Genomic DNA, 20,670 nt, shown 5'->3' with positions numbered 1-20,670 from the left:
TTTTATTGTTCCTTCATTTTTTTTTCTTTTCCATTATATGTGAAACCAAGTCAAAAAGAGTCTCAAAGTTAGCCAGCACGTGTTTCGCCCTATGATGGCTTGCAAGCCTAGGGCTTTTTCAAGACTGTATATCTGAAATCAAGGATATAATGTTTCATTGTATATCTTTGTCACTGATCTAAAGTAATCCTTAAATGGAATTCAGAATCAGAAATACAAGTCTCTTGCGTTATCCGGATGTAGCGGACCGCAGTGACTCTAACAGCAAAAGACTCGTATTTCTGATTCCGAATTCCTATTAATGATTATTTTCATTCAATGACGGAGATGCGCAGAGTTTGAACTGAGTTTCTTGATTTTTATATTTAAAACAGTTTTATGCTCGTTACTTCATGTCGTAAATGCACCAACAACAACATCTGAAGCACATAGATTTTTCAAGTTGAAATCTTAGCTAACAAACCTCTTTTTAGTTAAGCTACACTTCAGTGCATTGATGTCACTAGAACCACATATGTATTCAAGCGCCACTGAACTTCCGATGTAATGATTTATTGACATTTAAACGTGTGCCTGGCGTTGTGTTACAACATCCCTCAGATTAACTTGGACTTCAATGAGACAGCAACATTTCGTAGGTTCTCAGAATCTGTGTGCACTCTGACCTCCTGAGGTTACTAGTTTGCAGTTTCTGTTAATGATCCACCATGCAGTATGTGAGGTGAGGTGACTCGTGGGCTTCCGAACAATGACAGAATCTGTGCAAAGACTACATTAGATATTTGTTTCATTGCTTAGCGCGCCCCATGGTATACACTTGGAGATGGACGGACTACACAGACTCATTTTGATTTTGTCGAAAAGGCTGCTTTCGTCGGAAGCAGCGTGAAACTCACATTTTGCTTTCTCTGCACTCCAGTCATATCCGTGAGAACAAACAAATACATTGCAGTAACTGCAATTTCCACCCTCGAAGCAAATCAACACCCCTCCCCCGTTTTCTCTCTCTACCACTTCCTTCTCTCTCTTCCAGGTTTCCTTTTACTTTTCTCCCACTTTACCGGGCCTGTGAGTCAAAGCCAGGCCCCATTTGTCGTTCTGCTCCACCATTCCATCCTAAATTCAGGCCTTAATGTACCGCACGGGGACTACCGACACCCCAATGCCTCAGCTCCCCCATTCTTACCTAATTTCCAACCTACTGGTCTCGCTGCCAGCGTGCAGTGCCCACATGTGGGCTGCCAACCTGCCCCTTTCCCGCTCTTCAATACTCTCATTCCAACCCTCTATGACGCCCCCTGTATTTCTACGAGCACATGTTTCCCACCACCTGCCTCCAGTGGCAATACATTTTTACATTATCAATTGCCTAGTTGATCCTAGCTCTACAAACATCTGTCTCGAACCCATGTAAAAGGCAGGTTGTGGGTTTTTCACGACACGTGAGGTAATTAAATCCTGTCTATTGGGTGTGGTCTTTTCTAACTGACAAGGTAACGGCCGTGCAGAGTTACAGCACAAGCGGCAGCACCCGTGTTTCATCTGCCTCTTCCAAAATCCAAGGCAGGAAGGGATGTCCATCCCTTCCGCCTCATCAGCACAGCATGCATACATCCAGAAAGCACGTGTCTATTGATGAGCAGCAGTCTAGCCAGAATTTACACATAAAACGACATTCACATGCTGGATTGAGGGCAACACAGGGCTTTAAGTGGGATGAAAAAACTGGGGGGGGGGGGGCTCTCAAAGGGCCGTGTCCGATGTAATTTAGGTCGTGGCTTAAAAACATGTAAGTTAAAAATCTGTGCCTAACGTAGTGTGCTGCCCCACTGGTATTTTTCTGCTTCTGTCAGTGCATCCTGATATAAAATGCAACAAGTAACATTACACCTACAACAAGCCAGGCTATTGGCTTTGTCAGTGGTTGTTGGTTGCATAAGATAACTAAGGAACAACTATGGCTTTGTTGTATATAATATTGAAAATGCTTCAGTTCTGAAATGAAGAGTCTGTGAAAGAACTAAAACGAGACTCTTTGAAGTTACATCAAAGTCTTTAAGCAGTGGGACTGCTGCCGAGTTAAGAATGTATTTTCCAACCGGAGGGTGAGGGCAGAAATGGAGAGCCCAATAGGAACCTGTCTCGGAAACTGCTTTTAAGAACTGCCGGTGCTCAGCACACGCAAGACCGAGTATCCCGGCAGGACCTTTTACTCCCGTGCCAGCCGGAGGCGCTGGACGGGTTCGGGACCTCTCCTTTCGTACGACGGGGGCGCATCAGACATTGTGGACTATTAGCCCTATCATATGCCTCGTCCCTCACAGGGGAGCATTGGTGGCCTCTGCGAGGGATCACGTTATCCCATGACCCTTGGGTGGCCCTTTGTGGTCCCTCTTTTGATGACTTTGAAGTTGCTAATATTCCGTCCTGACTCAGGGATTGTCTATTGATCTTGGTGGCTCTGGCCACGAATCTCTTTATCGTCTACCTACCAGGGATGTTTTCTTGGTCAATTTTCTGGTTCCCACCAGGCGCATCCTCCATTGCCTGTTTGTGATTATTGCGCCCTGAAGAAGGTGAGACCCATACTGGGGTCACCCACTGAAAAGTACATCAGTGCTGGAGTCTTCTTGTTAACTTGCTGTTCCCCCTTTGTATTCATCAATATGTTGAGTTAAAATTGAAGTCCAAAAATGAACTGCACTATCAAGTGTTATTTGCTCACTAGTTGATTAACTCTGAAATCGACTCTTGCTCCACTCTAATTGACTTGACAGAGCTATTAATTGTCACAGGTGGAGAGGGGGGGCTGTGTCTCCATGTATGTATATTGTGAATGTGAAAATTGTGAACCCTTTTTTTGCAGGACGTTTCAGTATGTATGGGTATGATTTTGTATGAACGATTGTATCTGTGTGGTGTAGGATGCGCTTGGGTTATTTGAAATACTATTTACTATGTTTTCATATAATTTTAATATTATATTTATTGAATAAACTTGATATATTTTTCGGTATTTGTGTGTCTGTGGATTAAGTTGTGTGAAAGCCAGTGTTTCATGTTTTATTATTATTAGTGACGAATAGCACTTTAGATGATATACACAGACAGAGATATTATGTTTTGATGGTATTCCTCCGGCCCACTTAAAGCCCTGGGGCAACAGATTGTAAGAGCTGCAAATGCAACATTTTTAAATGTCCGTTGGCCACTCTAAGCATTGGACACATTTTAACAAGTGATGGGTGAAATGCTTGGGTTAATTTCAGCCATTAGATATTTCTCTGGTTTCCACCTACAGATGGGCATCAAGCATATGCGTATCACAGACTGCCCAGTTGTGAAACTTCTTCAGTGTGGGAGGAGGGTGCAAGCTTAATGCCGAGCACAGCCAGAGGTACTTTTAAAATCACTGCTTCTAAGCTCCCCTATACTCCACCAATCCCACCTCCAATCCGTCAACACCAAAAACAATGCTTTTGAGGCTGCCGTCGATGTCCTGGGGAGGTTTTCCACCTCATAAGGGACATCCGCTGAGCAGACCCTCCAAACTATTAGCTGGAAACCTGCTCTCTGCAGGGGTTTCCAGCTACTTTTGTGCACACTGTGTGATATAGGCTCCTCACTGTGTGATGGGAGTCGGTCCCGAATGACACATGGGGGCGGCGTGTGACCTTGAAGACCTTGTGTCAATCATGACCAGTCCTGTCCAAAACTCTTGGACACGCTCCCTCTTAGCAAAGGCTGCCCCCACAGGGGGTCTCACGGGCCAGCGTCATAACAACTGCTTTGGAACCAAAAAAGTGGTTTGGCCCATCCAACAACAGGGTAGGGGTCTTTGCTGCGCTCCCCCAGGCTAAAAGTTATGGCAAAAAACTGTGCCAATGGAGGCCCAGGTAATTATTTAAACTCCTCTATGGGGGTACGCTGCTGCCGACTGAAAGGGAACGGGGGGTTATAAACACTGTGCTACCTGGCATAAGCTATTTTCTGAAAGCAGGGGCAGCGGGCAGCTAATGACAAGCGTACTCATCCATCTTAGGGTATCTCACCCACCAAATATGTGAATGATGTCTCCCCCTGACTATTACTCTGGACTACATTCCAAATACATCATTATTTTCCTCATTGTGACATACCAGACAGGGAGCAATAGTATACACATTATTCTTGACATTGTCACAGAGGGGACATTTCAGACCCAATTGCTAGACCACAACCCCTATGTATGAGACCACAAGCATTCTCAGACATGAGCTAGTGGAGCCTTGGATCCTCATCTGCATATACCCATCACACTTAGGTTGTCTCAATAAGCAAACAAGAAAGCGATGGATGGAATGTTTGCCTTAATTAGAGTCTGTTATAATTTGGCAATTTACGTAAAGTCATGGACTTGTTTTGCGTTATGTTATGTTAGCATTTAGAAGGCTATGATTAGTAATAGCCACTACGCCTAAATGTACCCCACTGAGCTATCCTTATAATACGAGCTTAAGTTAGCATTGGCGGCTTCATTTTGTAGTGTAGGCCATGTTAGGTGGTGACTGATTCAAGCCCAAATTAGCTATATTTCTTGCCTGAGCGGAGGACTGCATTTAGCTAATTTTTTTCTCCTGTGTTCAAGGTTGGATTCCGACTCACTAATGAATAGGCCATTCTGCCTCTGCATGCCTATCCCTCTTCGCAGCCCTGCTCCCACGTTAAGAGGAGCCAAGCTCTCTTGGCCACATTCTATGCCATTGTGTTTTGCTCACTATGCCATCACTGATAGGGACCATCAATGTGCAATCCAATCTTTGTTCAGCCCTAGGCTGATTTTCTACACAGGATCCCCTGTGTACAAGATCACAAGCAAACCTGGACATGTTTCAGCATTGTTTGGCCTCTCTATTGGGCTGCAACTTGAACCCTATTACAGAGTGATCTAATGGACCACCGCCTGAACACTTCTGTCCAACGTGTAACTACTTCAGCTAGATTCTATCTGTAGGGCCACATGCAAAACGATGGATTGTGCCTAAATACCAGTGGATCAGATAAAACGAAAGCATTCCAATTCATCACTTTTTTTCTGTCATTGTAGCCTGACTACTTTTATGTACACATGGCATTTGTACCATTAACTGAAGAGACAGGTGAAGCCATGCAAGCATAAACGAAAACCGTATTAATGAAAGTGTTATCAGCAGCAATAAATAACAATGGCCTTCGCTTTTGAGCATTCAGTGGCAGGTACCAATCTTCCAAATGTTTAAATGGAGTTGAAATAAAAATGAAGGCAAATAATCTCCTTTCAGATCCCGCATCTCAAATTAAAAAGTTCAGAGAGCTAAAAAGGACAATAGAAAAGCAGTGTGGGAAGCAAAAAGACTCAAAAGATCAGTATTGGATAGATACTGTGCAAGCCTGTAATAACATTAATAAAAAGATTATCTGGTCCTTGATAAATAAGCTATATAGAGATCCCGCGGGAGTGACAGGTAATGATGTCACTCAAGAAGTGTGGCTGGACCACATACATTCATTATATCATAGCCAGGATCAAAATCCCTCCCTTGCGCACAAAGATCATCCTGCCATTGCCTTGTCTTTCTCTCGGAGAGAAATCAAAGATATGATTAAGAAAAGTAGAGATGATGGAGCCCTGGGCAGGAATGGGACTCCAGCAGCCATATCCAAAAAAGACTGTGGTTTCTAGAGTGCTCGATCTTATCCACTGTTAAATTTCTGCCTTTCTGCTGAGGCCATACCAGAATCATAGAGTGGGGCCATTTAGCAACCCATCTACAAGAAAGGCACTTATGCATCCCCAGATAGTTATTGTATGATCACTTTCCTGGATATAGACTCAAAATGGGAGACTGGGCTGAAACAGAAAATGTAATCCCATTTTGCCAAATGGGATTTCGAGCTATGTCTAGCACCATGAATAACTTGGCTTCATTGTCCATGATCAGTGAGAAACGCTCTCTTAAAAATTAATTATTGTACGCCTGCTTCGTGGATTTTACAAAGGCATTTTACCACGTAAACAGAAACCATCTTTGGAGAATGATAGCCGGCGGAATTTCCCCACAAAGCTGCTACACACCATTCAACTATTATATTCCAGTTATTGGGCAATGGTCAAACTTGGGCTGAACCAAGGTTTGTCGTCCAAAATATCAATCAAGAGGGACCTGAAGAAAGGATGTGTCCTCAACCCAATTCTTTTCAATCTTTTCATTTCGGATTTTGGCATGCACCTGGATGCAGCCAAATATCACCCACCGACTTTGGGCCAATGTCAGGTGTCTTCATTGCAATATGCAAATTATGTAGTTCTTATTACCCTGTTTGGAATAGGACTGCAAAGGTTAATAAATAAATTGCACACCTACTGCATTGAAAATGAAATCACTGTCAATCTGGCAAAGACTCAGGTCGTGGTGTTTAGAAGAAAGATCACAAAGAAAGGCGGCTGGTCTCTGGGTGGAAACCCCATTTCCAGAAGTACAGCCAACCTTGTGGGTCTGGCTGCAAGACCATCTGTCTCACTATCTACATCTAAATTCAATAAAGCCAAGGATCGCTTCTTTAATTTTGGCATTTCAATCCTTGTTATTCAAACTGCACAGTCCAACTCTGTCTCCTCTACTTACAGTTATAAAGGCCACGTTCATTCCAGCAATCGGTTTTAGAACGGAAGCTTTTCTGGGAAACTTTGAGTCCTTTCTAAACTCAGCAAAAGGCAAGGTATTCCGTATTTTATTTCAACTCCCTCAAACTGCACCTGCGTCTCAGATCCGGTTTGAATTTGGCCTAATTGATCAAGAACTAGTGCAAAAAGTTTCTACGCTTAAGTACGTCACTACTTAGAAACTCTGACCAGAATATCAGAGAAACCGTTCCGCTCTCTGAAATGGAAAGAACAGGCCTTCTGACAAAAAGAGCTGAGTGCAGGCTTTTGAGATGCCCCTGAAAGGCCTAAATGCAACCCAGCAATGGGAACAGGCCCCTCCTCATAACTGTAGTCTTAAATAAACAAATAAAGAAGATCGCATGGAATAGGGACAAACAACAATTCTGCAAATAAGCCATGCATGGATGTCTCTCAAGGCCTATAAGCAGCCCCATCCACAGTCTTAATTAAGAGTTCTACTCAAAAGCTTTTATTAAATCAATCTGCTCCATCTACGCATAGGGCTGTTTTCAATGACTGGCTGCCTGCCTGAATGGCTTCGGAGACCTCTACAATGAAGTGCAGACATGGCCCTCAACAGGAAGAAAGGTTGACTCACATCCTATCGATATGCCCTGTCTTGTCTGAACACAAGCTGTTTCTGAGAAATATTTTCAACCAATATGGCATTCGATCGTGCCGTCATGCATTACTCTTCTACTTAAAGGGCGACGCCCCCCCCAAGTGATTGCATCCTTCATGAAATTCATGCAAAAGGCAAACAGGTTGCTGCCAGCACGGGCTAACCACTACTCCTAATCTATGCTGCTTGCAGGGTAGTCTGCACTAATATTTTGGTATTCCAGCCTGGGAAATGGAGTGAGAATGTATGGTTGCCGCGGACCACCAGCACCACAGTATTATAACGTTATCTTTGCACTTTACAGCGCAGTTTGCACCAACACCCCTATAATCCAGCTTGGACTCATGGAAGTGACATCAGACGACGCCGGGGCTGCACACCCTAAAGGATTATTGAGCAGTGAGCACATATGGCAACTGCAGGGCCAGTAGTGTCAGACCTCCATGACTATTTACCTTTGCACTTCATAGGGCGGTTGGCTCCAACATCTCTGCACTTTCGCATGAAAAACTGGGAGCAATAACATGAGGCGTTGGAAGGACATGCTCAAAAGGTACTTCAACACCGGACTCAAAGCTAAATTTCTGTCCCTAAAAGTCCTTGGCCTACGTTGTTGCGATTTGATCTTTTTAATAGCTTTGACATTTTTATATTGCACTGATCTGTAGATATTTATGGTTTTAATTAATCGAAATAAGCATACTTTGATTTCACTCTAGGAGTCATTCATGGCACAGAGGGTGAGTACACCTGTCCCGGCTCCTCCGGGCGCACATATGCCTCATTCAGCCCTTGCAAGTTCATCTGTGCTTCCCCTTGGCGTTTTCAAGAATAAGTGTGAATCTTCTCTTGCACGTGCAAGTCTCTCTCCGCGGCTTTTAGGTGAAAATAAGTTCATTTGCTCAAACTGTTGCTCGTGCACATATACCTACACTGGCCTTTCTAGTCGTGTGTGCTCTTCCTGAATGAAAGATTAAAGAACTTGTATTATCTCGAAATATCCACCCATGTAATAGAGTTGTGAGGGGAGAAAAACCGCAGGTAAAAAATGTATGTGAAGGAAAAGATAAAAAAAATATATATTTTTGCATTTCACAAATACCAAAACTCTTTCACTGTAAATGTTCCACAATGCAGATAATCCGCAGTTATATGGCTAGGTAACAGAGACATGTGCCACTATGTTAATAAACTGTAACTGTGTTTGAAGTGTGACTGTGCCTAGGGGAATCAGCTATGGGATCCAAATTCAATTCTCAATTTGAGGAGTCACAAGTCTACTCATGCTGAAATGTATGATTTCTTTCTGAATGTGGTGCTTTCCATCTCCCCAAAATCATAGCTCGCCACTCTACTTAGAGTCGGGGGTGCAGCTCTTGGTTTATACTGGTGGGGCCTCCACTGACTCCCCCAACATAAACCTTTCTCCCAATAGCCCACTTGCCACCCGGCTATCAAGTCAAAGCAACTGTTGCACTGCCCTTTTTTGTGAATTGTATGCACACTTCAGGGAGAATGGGGGGACAAGGAGCGGATGAGTAGGAAAGGGAAAAGGTCCTGTACCGATGCTCCTAAAGTTAAACCACATGCAAAATAAGGTAACAGTTCCTGAAGAAATATATAGGCCAGTATGGTCTACTCAGCGTGAGGAAGGGGAAAAGGAGAGAATGGCAAAGGGTCTCAGACCAGGTTCGAAAGTGATAGTGTGATGGAGACTAGAGACTCCTGGATGGTACTAGAAGTGCCCTCACACACCCTTGCGGGTGCAAAGCATCATCATCGGGCTGTGCTCCTCGTGGGGGTGGCGCTGCAGTCCCTCACGGGCCCTAAAAGGGCTCTCTATCGGAGATCTTTTGGTGGAGTCGCCGTAGTTGTGCGTGTGGGTGTGTGGGGAGGGGGGTGGTGGTGAGGCTAAAAAGACCTAATGGTGCCCTAACTGTTTATTGGTGGGCCCAGGAGGTCTGCTAAAAATTGCGGGGGATAATGTTATATAAACATTCTGGGTGGGGGACAAAAAGCTGTAAATACGTCCCGCTGCTCTCGGCCCGTAAGAGTGAGGGTTTAGAGTGAGAGAGAGGGAGTGTAAGTGATGGTCAACATGTTTCGCGCTGTTGCCGGTCCCTAATGGATCCTAGCGCTTCGTCAGGACCAAGGTGGTGATTAAAAAGAAAAGAAAGGGGTGGGATTCAGAAACAAGGGGGAGAGTATACTGTAATCCCAGAAACACAACAAAGTTGTGAGAGGGACACGGATTATTCGTGTCCTTGACGTCGAACCTGTGATAGAGAGGGAGAGAATAAAACATTTAAAAATATATTGTGGGGCTTCCTACGAAACAGGGGCTCGTAAAAACATGCACCAGAGAAAAGAGTATTCCAGCCATAGTCGTGCTAGGAACGGGTGCTCGTGCCCTGTATAACGTCTATGGAAGCGTCAAGCAATGGGGATTAAAACAAGACAAACACAAACAGCAAGTGAATTCATTCAGATTGCCCTTATTGAGTCCCTTCTAAGATAACCAGGCTTAATGTGATGGTGGGGTTTAAGAGACTCAGTGACAGCGCTGTATGTGGAGACAGGAATTGACTCATATCAGTGGGCGATTGGTTGACTCGTCTACAAGTAATGCTGGGGGTGGTCAGAGAGTTAAAATGACCCCCTAGTAGTATTTAAATAAAATAGCCCAGACATGATAAGGTGGTTCGATATGAGTATGGCATGGACGTGAAGGGATCATACCATAGCTTGCAAGTGCTGTGTGCGTGATAGTACAGGTGACAAGTGTGGATGTAACAAGAATAAATACATGCTTGTAGACAGTGGTTGAATAGATAGTCCTACCCGCTAGAAGTCCGGGTCCACGCGGTGCCGGGTCTTGACAAACTGGGGCGGGGGCTTCAGCTGTAAAGGTAATGGGTTAAGGATAGAAACCATGCGGCATAAGTATGGAGGGGGTTGTTGTTGTGCCATGGTTCTCACACGGGGTTGAGAAGTAGTCACGCTGTCTATCGCAACCAGCACAAAGATTGTATAGAGGTCGCTGAGGACCGTAGGACGTACTTACATCTGCCCCGGGACGTTGCCACAACAACCTAAGGTGCCTCCAGAGTCGCCGGTGCTGCTAATCCGCGGCGCAGCGTCTTAAATGTGCGCTCGAAGATTAATGGTCAGATGGGTTGGGTGGAAACTAAGAAGAGACTCAGCTACGTCTCGAAGGGTGGCGGCCATCTTGGAACGGCACAAAAAGTCCGAACTTATTCCTTACACTTTAAGGTAGGGGCTGATGTCGTAAATATATAACATTATCCCCCGCAATTTTTAGCAGACCTCCTGGGCCCACCAATAAACAGTTAGGGCACCATTAGGTCTTTTTAGCCTCACCACCACCCCCCTCCCCACACACCCACACGCACAACTACGGCGACTCTTTTTTGTGAATTACCTGTGTCTCACAGCAATTGTTTTTTTTGTTTTGTTTTCAAGTAGCAATCTCCTGCTTTGGGAGTTTTTTTTCTTGAAAACATAAAACTATGCTGGATGGAGTCATCAAACATGGCGCCTGCTCGGCAAAGCTTCAGTGGCATTGCTGCCCTGGCAGCTCTGTTAAAGATACGGAGATCCTGGCAGTGGTGGCTGCTCCAATTTTTGAGTGGTGAGGCAACGCAAGCGAGAACGCCGGGGGGTCGGGTTGAGCAGAAAATAATTTTTAAAATACACTTACCGGCCCCTGTGCCCACCACCTCACTGCTCCTCTACCGCCGCTGGTCACGCTGCACAGGCTCCCATGGGGCAATCGCAGCACTGCTCTCCTACTGGCAATACCAGCTGGAGAGTAGTGCAGTGATTGGGCTGCGCAGGCCCAGAGAGCCTGGGGCTTTTTTTCCTACCTCTGTTGCAACACAGCAGGGTTGGAGAAACATGATTGCACATGTATGTTCGACAGGTCTAGAACAGCCAGCCAAACATACATGAGCATTTACAAGTGCCCAACACTCCTCCCTAAAGTGTGACGCTCAGCAGGATGCCGGCCCCCACCCTAAACTCGGCGGGCAGTAATGAAAAATATTTTATTTTTCAGTGGGGCGATGTTTCTCCGCCATAACTGAGGAGCTGCCCCTGGATCCAGGCCTGCGTGGCAGGGATCTCTTCAAGGGCAGTGAGGTCACAGACTCAGCTGATCTGCTTGGCTGGAATGCGACCCACTAGAGTCTAAAAACCCCGCCAAACGTGTATCAAACTCATCATACCTTTGGGAGCGACTAAAATAAAACAAATCAGATTCTTTTGCAGTAATGTTCTGTTGATAAATCTGTGGCATTGGGCTTTTTCCCTTCGGTTTTGTGGGCCAGTGCAACAGGCATATGAAACCACCGAACTGCAATACCATTAAATAGCACTCAACACACATTGCCGTCCACTGCTTCTGCTCTCATCCTACTTTGCTAACAAAAATGGCCGCAGGATTATTTTGATAGGCAAGGTTGGTGTTAGGAGGAAGACACAATAATGTGTTTAGCAAAGTAAGCACAGTGTTACGGGCAACTTATTATTTAAACAAATGAATACCTCTAATGTGGTTGTAGAGGAGAGGAGATGCAGGCTATTGACTAAGGCTCCTGACGCTGGAATTGAGGAACTAGTCTGAATTCTGGCATCTGCTCCACTTCCTGTGATTCTGAGCAAATCACTTAGGTTTATCAAGGTTTTTTGTCACTGTTGCACCACACAAAATAACGCAAAGGCGACGTAGAACCCAGAGGAGATTTATTGAACCACACATGGCCACCTTGTGTGGCCACCGTGTGTAGTGCTTAGTAAATCTGAAGTAACGATAGGCAGCGCAAGTCGTTGTCTTATGTTACTCTGCCCCAGGGAGGCGTTCAATGGGTGGAGCGTGGGTGTTCCCAAGCATCTCCCTATTGATTTTGGCACATTCCAGACGTACCATGAGTGATAGACCTGGGATTGCGTCAAAATGCTACACCTTTTCCGGGGCGGTGTAACGAGGAGAAATATCAATATTTATACTAAGTTTTTCCTCTTTCTACATGTGGTGCAGCACACATACAAAGAGGTAAAAGCCTCAAAGGATTGTTTTGTGCAGGAAGGTATACCTAAATATGACCCCTAATTTCCCTGTCTCCCAAAAAAGTGTAACGTAATCAGGTTCTCGTGTAAAGTGATCTAATGCCCTTGAGCCAAGTTTGTTTGACATAAAACTGCAAAAAATAAAATAAAAAATGAATGAGAGACCACTTTTAAAATGTTTAATAGGATTGGTCACACCATAAATTGTCCACAATATATATGACTTTGGATAGCACAAACTCACACAAAATTGAGTAAAAGATTTTGTAACCAGCCATCACATCTCAAGTAGGTTTGAGTTTGTAAGTGGGGAATCAGCAGAGTCGGTTTACTTCTTCCTAAGACAGGTTGCGTGGCACGTGTCGATAGACCCACTCTAGAGCCGCGAGGTACCAACCAAGGCTCAGGTGATGCTGACTTGTGATGGCTTTGGTTTCTGGGTTCACTAACAGTGTAAGGATGCTGCAGTGTAAAGGATTTGCCCACATATGGCTGTGTTATATTATATGTTATAAGCAAACAAGTTTGCTCAGCTGTCACTGGCCTCTCTATGCCAGATGGCGATGGCAGGTCACAATCCTAAGCACTGTTGTTAATGATGCCGAGCCGCATCAAAAGCAGAGCATAAATTATTGTGTAACATCAGAAGAAGATCTTTGGGCATTCCAGGCACTCGAAAAACTGCAGTTTGGAGTGAGTTGAATCACTGTGAGTGTTAAGAGCAGAGGTCTGAGAGAGTATGGAATAGAGGTTTGAGTGACAGAGGACTTTATGAAGACCAGAGTGCCAAGTAATGTGATTATGAGTTATATAAACAAGAAGGTCTTGAGGGTTATTGTTGTCAGATCCCTAAGCTACTCTTTGTATTACTAGGATCAGCAGTTTGAATGACGCGACTGACTAAGTGAAATGGCTGGGGAATCGTCTTGTTGACCCTCTGACACTACAGAAGGTTACCATGGTGCCCCCTTCACAGAATTCTAACTACCCACAATATGTTTACTACTAAACTATAATCAAAGATAAAACCGTGAGTATAAGGACTGTGTTGTGTGTGACACATGCATTTTCACTCTAGACATTTTCTATAGTATTGTCTTCCTTGTATCCAGACTTTCTGGTTCAATTTTACCAATAGCAACCAGAATAAGCAGTCTGTTAAGTTATTATTATTCAGTCTGTTAAGTTAACTGGTAGGTAAATTTACTATTCTCTTTGTGGATCCCATTGTCTAACTCGACATAAATCTCAAAAGATTTACAACAAACCGCTCCAAAGACCAGAACCCACCCATACTCCCAACAAAGGAATCCAGATGAGGTTTGTCATTTAACTAGGTGAGAGTTGACAATAGGGAGGAATGTGTGATCACAGCAATTTAGGCTGAAATAGTAGATAATTGAACATGCTAATCGTGATGAGCCATAAGCAAGCAGTACAGTAATAAACAGCACCAGAGGAGGATGAATGCACTGCATGACACATCACTTATTTCCTGCCTCCCTGCAAATGTTGTATAAGTCGTATGACGTATTGCATATACTCGGATTGGCATCAACCTAACAAAAACCAATAAAGAAAGTTGAAACAAAGCAAGCAAGGACTTGTCCCATGATACCAAATATAAATTATATACTCAAATAAAATATATTTATGGCAAAGTTTTTAAAGTCTGAAGTGTTTCTATAATTGATATATACTGTAGGGAGGGCACACTTCGGAAACCCCTACCTCTCACTCCCTAGCTCATTTAGAAATAGCTCAAAAAACAGCCTAGAATGAACAGATCTGGTGAGAATCATGTGCTGAGCTCAGTGAATGTTGTTTAATATGGTGCGCAAATTAGGTGAATCTTAGCTTTTATGAGTATTACTGCTTATTTTCAGTAACGGAGCTCTGACTGACTCTTTCAGTGAGAGAGCTCTCTGTAACACCTGGATCAATCTAGAGCAGAGCTCTAAGTGGCTCTTGTATTTTAGAATGAGTCTGGTTATTACAAAGACCGGCCCTATTAGAAGCTCTGGGTATTTGAAAGATCAAAGTTCTGGCAAATGAGCAAAAAAGAAAAATGTAGGTCATATTGTCACTTGACAGAGAGGTTTTTTTTTTTTTAAAGGAAACACGCAGAATCTTAACAAACATTTTGAAGATCTTCAACGAACATGGCACCCTTAAATAATATTTTAAATGGGTTAATTCAACTATGATGGCCTCATGAGAATTATGTTGTAAAATAATACCACAAGTTTGTCTTTACTTCATTACATAATTTTAAAAAGCACCCACTTCTACCACAGTATAAACTGAAGCCAAATTTTGCAACCGAGTCATCTGGGGTCATGTTATTGGCTCACTATTTCATGGACTTTTGTTTTAGGGCACAGAATTATATGCTGCATTCATTGACTGTTGCTTAGGACTGCTTTTTTGGAAGTCTAAAAGAATCCCAAGAAGAGAGCCTGGAACAAAACAACACTCAGGGCTTGATGCACAAAGAGCCTTCTTACTTGTGGCGGAGGCTCGCAGTCCTGGGGGCGTCTCCGCAATCGGGGTGGAATCTCCGCAATGAGAAGGAGGCTCGCAGTCGTGGGGGAGCCTCTGCAATCGGGGTGGAATCTCCGCAATGAGAAGGAGGCTCGCAGTCGTGGGGAAGTCTCCGCAATCGGGGTGGAATTTCCACAATGAGAAGGAGGCTCGCAGTCGTGGGGGAGTCTCCGCAATCGTGGGGGAGTCTCCGCAATCGGGGTGGAATCTCCGCAATAAGAAGGAGGCCCTGCAGTCGTGTGGGAGTCTCCGCATGAGAATTCTCATTGTCGAGATTCTTCCCTAAGTGCGGAGACTTCCTCACAACTGCAGGACCTCTGCCACGAGTACGGAGTCCCTTTCAGAATCAGGTCTTCAGTTTTCTAGGAATACACATAGACATAGTAACATGTATGCATACAGAATTCCTATTTGTTGCAAATTTCTGCACATCAAAATTTGGCACAAAAGTGCATTTGCGTGTGTAACTTTTTTGGCTTGTCCACAAGAAAGATATTTCTTTCTTGGAAAATATTAAATATGAGGGTAGCAGATCCAGATTTGTAACCTGAAATACACAGGAGTAAATATGCTTGTGCTTCCTGGGTAGGAATCTACATGTAAATTGTTGGTGACCACACGTAAATTTGCATTTTCAAAGTAGAATTTTTGCACACCCGAGTACAAAGTAAGAGTACCAAATGCTTCTTAAGAAGTGTTTCCGGTAAATGTAAAAGAAACAGAGGCAACTGCTTCAGAGTGTGGTGACTATCATCAATAGCGAATGCAATTACTTTGTTAATCCCAATTTTGAAAGGCCGATAGGTCAATGACATTGTTTATAGTTGTGCCTGGTATCAATGCTTTCAAGCAGGGCGGTGCGACCGGTGCCTCCGCACCGGGTGCTGACTTTGGGTGGGTGCACCCTATTTGCAAGTATGTTATTGTTTTAAAAGCTCCTGCTGCCACGTTCCTTGCCTCCAGCAATTTTTAGGCAACAATAAAAATGTTAAGATAACTCTGGTGATTAATGTTCTTGCTGGAAGGAGATCGGATTTTTGTCTCATCATAACTTACTGCAGAGGGTTAATATGCCTGCTGCAAAGAATGTGCATCATGCAGATCACAAAGTGCATATAATGTAAATATGTAAGTGGGTTACTGATTTTATCAGAGATATACTTTTGTTACTAGCAGTTTATAAGTTAAAATCCTAACATAGAACAGTGAGGTATTAACTATCACCAAAGAGCTGCCTGCAAACTGGAAGGTATAGATTACAGTTATGATTTTTTTCCCTGTCTTTCATTATCTTAGTGTTGTAAAAAGGGTAGAACCTCCAACCATGGTTTTACTTTCTAAGTTCTGAATTTATGCTTCTCCAGACTAAGCACACTTAAACTATACTGTCCGTCAGCATAGATGGCATGTGACTTCTACACCCTCTGTCTTATGTAACAATTCCTATACACTGATTTAGACCCCCATGATTGCTTGTCTCTGTGCAATGTGTGAGTGATGTAAAGTGCTCTGACACTCTACACTGGTATGAGTGGCTGCTAGAAAACGAATTAAATGCATCTGAGGGAGAGCGGCTATGGAGACTTCAGGGGTACTGTTAAAGGGTAGTAGTGAGGGAGTCCGTGAAGGAGGTGGTCATTTGGGGGCGCCAACAAACATTGTCCCACTGGGCGCCACCAGCCGGACCTGCTTTCAGGAGATGTTTCCAATGGTATTAGGCTTACCTCAGTCACGACAGACGACCCCGAGGTGCTGTAAACCCAGCCATCTTCGCAAGCAGTAAGCTGTATATGACTTCTATTGTATATGCCCCGATCTGACAGCGGGTTGGTACAGCTGACAGAGGTGTCGTTCCAGTCAACGTCGTAGCGCCGGCACTGGCTCTCGAACAGAGACTCGTTCGCGCCATCGAGCCCGGGAACGGTGAGGAGAATCTCCTGCTCGACGCTCCAGCCGCACCGCGCGCTCAGCTCGGCTACCCCGGGGCTCCTGCACCTGTGTTTAGGAACGAATCCGAAAAAAACGACGCCCACGTACACAGGACTGAAGACAGCAGAGATGAAACAGAGGATGAAAAAAGTTTGTTTCTGGAACAGGTTAAATTCTCCAATGTGCTCCAAAAGGTCGTCAAACGTAGGCATGGTGTCCGCTTCTTCAAAAGGCGGGATTTTTGTTAGACTGAAGGTACTCCGTCCTGCAGAGCCCGCTGTGCTCAGTCCAGAAATCGTAAGCAGCTGTGCTTTTTTTAAGTGCGAAAGGGCTTCAAAAGATCAACCCACCATGTCTTCCATAAAGCAATGATACGTTTAAAAAGTTGGTGCCAACTGTCCCTGGAAGTGGCCAAGAAGGTCACGAGACCTTAATCACATTCCTGTTTCACTAAAAAGGTTTAACTAGTTAATCATAACAGTGTATGCAGAAAACAAGCGGTTTGCGAGTCTCATGTATCATAATTTGCCCTGAAATACATGACACATGAATTATTTATGACATGCTATTCGTCTCCAAGGGATTAGAAAGACATTTTAGAACAGGTTTATACTGCCATTGTCTTTATTGGTGTCCAGTGCAAAAGTCTGTGCATGGTACAGCGACGCGAGCAAAGCCCTGATCTCAGCAAGAAAATCCTTCAACTTTTTCAAGAGGTTCTTTAACCTTTGTCAAAAACTTCTGACTTAAATGTGCCAATGTATGCGAACACCATCATGCTTAAATAAACCCTTGGCAAAAATTGTTGTCGTGTTTTTTTAAATATACAAATGGGTGGGGGAAGTGGAGAAGTGGGTGATGGACGGGAGGAGCTGTGGGGGAGTGAGCAAGAAACGAGCTGCCTAGTAGCATCATACAGCTGCCTAGCCTTGACTAAAAAGCGTTTATTTATATTAAAAAAAAGAATAAATACATTTTTAAAAATTCACCAGGACGGGTAAGGGAGCAATGGACCAGCCGAGGTGCTGGGAGTGGAAGGGCAAGAATGAATGAATGAATGAATGGCTAAATGAATGAATGAACATATAGTGCAGAAATTGCTCCGAAAAGTATCCCAGAGTTCTAATATGTGCACCTATAAATGTGCAGCAAACACTCGCTGCCCATCTCAACGGGGAAGATTTGCAACCCTCAGGTGGATCCTGGAATCAATTCAGAACTTAAGAGGGAAATATTTTATTCATTAATAACAGTCACTACAGTTGAAGCTAATATGTGACCAATACATACCTGCTCATTTTTAGTGCAGTATTCTTCTTAAAGTACTCGGCGATACGATGAACACACCTGGAACGCTTGCAGTGGTTTCTGGGTGGGTTACCACCTGTCTCAGACCCTTTTAGAATGGACCCACTCATGTAACCAGTGTAAAACTGGCTTGGAAACTACCTAAGCAAATGTAAAGAAATTAATTCGGTCAGAAACAAAGAGACGGTTTTTAAAATAATATTAGGTAACATAACATTCAAAGCAGCTCTTTTAGCCAATAAATAGAGATTCTCAGGCGTGCCTTCAGAACAAAGAAAATTATAGTTGTGCATCTTATTACAAATCTACACCTCTGTTGGTAGAGAACTTTATGTATCCAACCGCCAAACCTCAGTTTAAAAATTAAACTAGAAGAGAGCTCCTAGAGAGAAAGGGCAGGGGCAGACAAAATACTGGAAAGAAGGAATAGGGGCAGATCTTCCAGTAGATAATCCATATCCAAATACGAGGGAGAATCTTATGGGGAAGGTTACAAAATAAGGGATTGCGAAATGCTTGAAAACTACAGCCCAGTTATTAATTTCATACCCTGTATTCATAGGAACAAGAACTTCGCAGGTGGGCAGACGTACTCAAAAGACAGAAGGAGTGAAGTGACTGCGCAGACCCATACAAGAGTTAGCACTCTTGCCAAGAAAAATTTTCAAACAAAATACATGCCCCACAGAGATATGCAGGATTTACTGGCAAATGAGAAAAGAATGGTTAAACCCAGAAAGCCAGCGTTTAAAAAAGGGAAGTAGCCAGGCCGGCAACTGAAAAGAAAAAATCTTAAGAAAAAGAGGTTCGCCTAACAGATATGACATGGGCAATGGTGCTGTTTGACAGAACAACAGCTATCACCATTGCCCACAGTGGCCTCCAGGAGCTAGTGAAAACTGCTCCAACCATTAAATGTATTCAACTGGAAACTCTGGATGGACGTGTAAATGCACCAGGTCAGATCAATGAAAGTTATAAGAGCAGGGGCCGTTGAATGGTGTTTAAAGCATATATTTGGAACACATTTATCAAAATCACATGCTATATTATTAGCTGAGAGATCATAGATGTGCCTAGATGTGAGGAAATCACAAATAGTTGTTCTCCCCAGTTGACCCCATGTCATTGTATGATTTAGGCAAGTGAGTGTTGTAGGAAACAAGACAGAGAAGCAAATCTAGACACAATATGACTACGAGAGAAGGACCTCAATTTAGCTACTAACCCACTTAAACCGCAGGATCAACAGGACATAAAACACAACATATTAACTTAACCTCGCTACAAGAGAACAATTGTACCTTATCATGCCTCAATGAAAACCCCTCTTTTTTAGTATCTAAACCATTTCGTACCAGATTATAGAAATGTTAACAGCCACACAAGGTTGCGAGCAAGGCAGAGCTCACATAGCCAGTGACAAATCCACGACATACACATATGCTTTGCTCGAACAGTGATGAAGTTGGTATGGGACAGACTTCCAGAGTTTGGAGGCTTGGAACTGGAAGGACCGACCGCCATGTCTGGCTCTACTCAACCTGGGCCGGATGGTGGGTCTTTGGCTAGAAGACTTCGGAGCCGAGCCCATTATGAGGCCAGCCATGTTGGTCCTCCTGCAAGGATGATTGTGTTATTTGACCTTTAGTATAGAGCAGGCAGCAAAAACAGATAAAGGGAATTTAGAAGCTACTGCCCCCTATTCCTTCACAGTAAAAGGTTATTCTCAAACATATCACCATAAATTCAATGCGAAGCAATGAAACTCTCTCAATATGAGCATGCTTGCAATAATGGCAGTTCTGTGCCTTCCATGCTATGCATAAGGAGTTTTCAGATAACTCATGGTGCAGGTGAGCTGCAACAACACTTTCTCCTTCAGGAAGGGCGGTGCATTTAATTCCAAGGTGGGAGCTTTCTGGTATCCGGATAAGAAAAAGGTCTGCCAACAAGAAAGAGGTGACGGTTGGACAGTGGAAGGGGGATGGGTAAACATGAAGGATAGGATTGTGAGTGGGCCAATCAATTGAGGGAAGCAACCCATAGAGGGGGCAGAAGAAATGTGGAATAATAGACAACACTTGGGGACCGTGGGGACGAACGATTATTTTTTAAGAAGTTTCCATATTCCCTCCCTAAATCTAAAAATGTGTATCTTTGCACATAACCCCCACATTAAATAACTAAGGCAGACCAGTCAACATGGAACTACTTTCCACTATTGCTCCGTTGTTGTGCATGATTCCGGTTTGCATTCTTGCTGCCACACTCCCCTTTCCACAACTGAATGCGCTATACATGCTGTTGTTTGCTTCTTATTTTCACTCCCCCATATTTAATCTGGTGCGGTGCACAACAACTCTTCCCTCAAGACCTACCGACGTGGACCTATTGTCACCTGCAGGTTTTAAAACCATAAAGTGTCAGGTAAGTGACAGGTCGCTTTACAAACACAAAGGAGAGGGGGGACTAGGAGCTAATTAGAAAGAGG

General features: G+C 43.8%; 1 protein-coding gene across 1 annotated transcript in view; it reads right to left on the bottom strand.

Annotated features, from left to right (window-relative positions):
• Positions 1 to 17,238, bottom strand: part of LOC146820844 (solute carrier family 22 member 2-like) — a 384,966-nt gene extending 367,728 nt beyond the window's left edge. Inside the window, exon 1 of the mRNA XM_085611653.1 lies at positions 16,664 to 17,238. Coding sequence (XP_085467779.1) covers positions 16,664 to 17,080 — 417 coding nt within the window. The 5' untranslated portion in view covers positions 17,081 to 17,238. The remainder of the gene's footprint in view (positions 1 to 16,663) is intronic.
• Positions 17,239 to 20,670: the final 3,432 nt, after the last annotated feature.

The sequence above is a fragment of the Triturus cristatus genome, chromosome 6 (genome assembly GCF_964204655.1).
Source record: "Triturus cristatus chromosome 6, aTriCri1.1, whole genome shotgun sequence".
Taxonomy (NCBI): Eukaryota; Metazoa; Chordata; class Amphibia; order Caudata; family Salamandridae; genus Triturus; species Triturus cristatus.
Note: the sequence above shows the minus strand (reverse complement) of the source record. Positions and strands in the feature narration are given on the sequence as shown.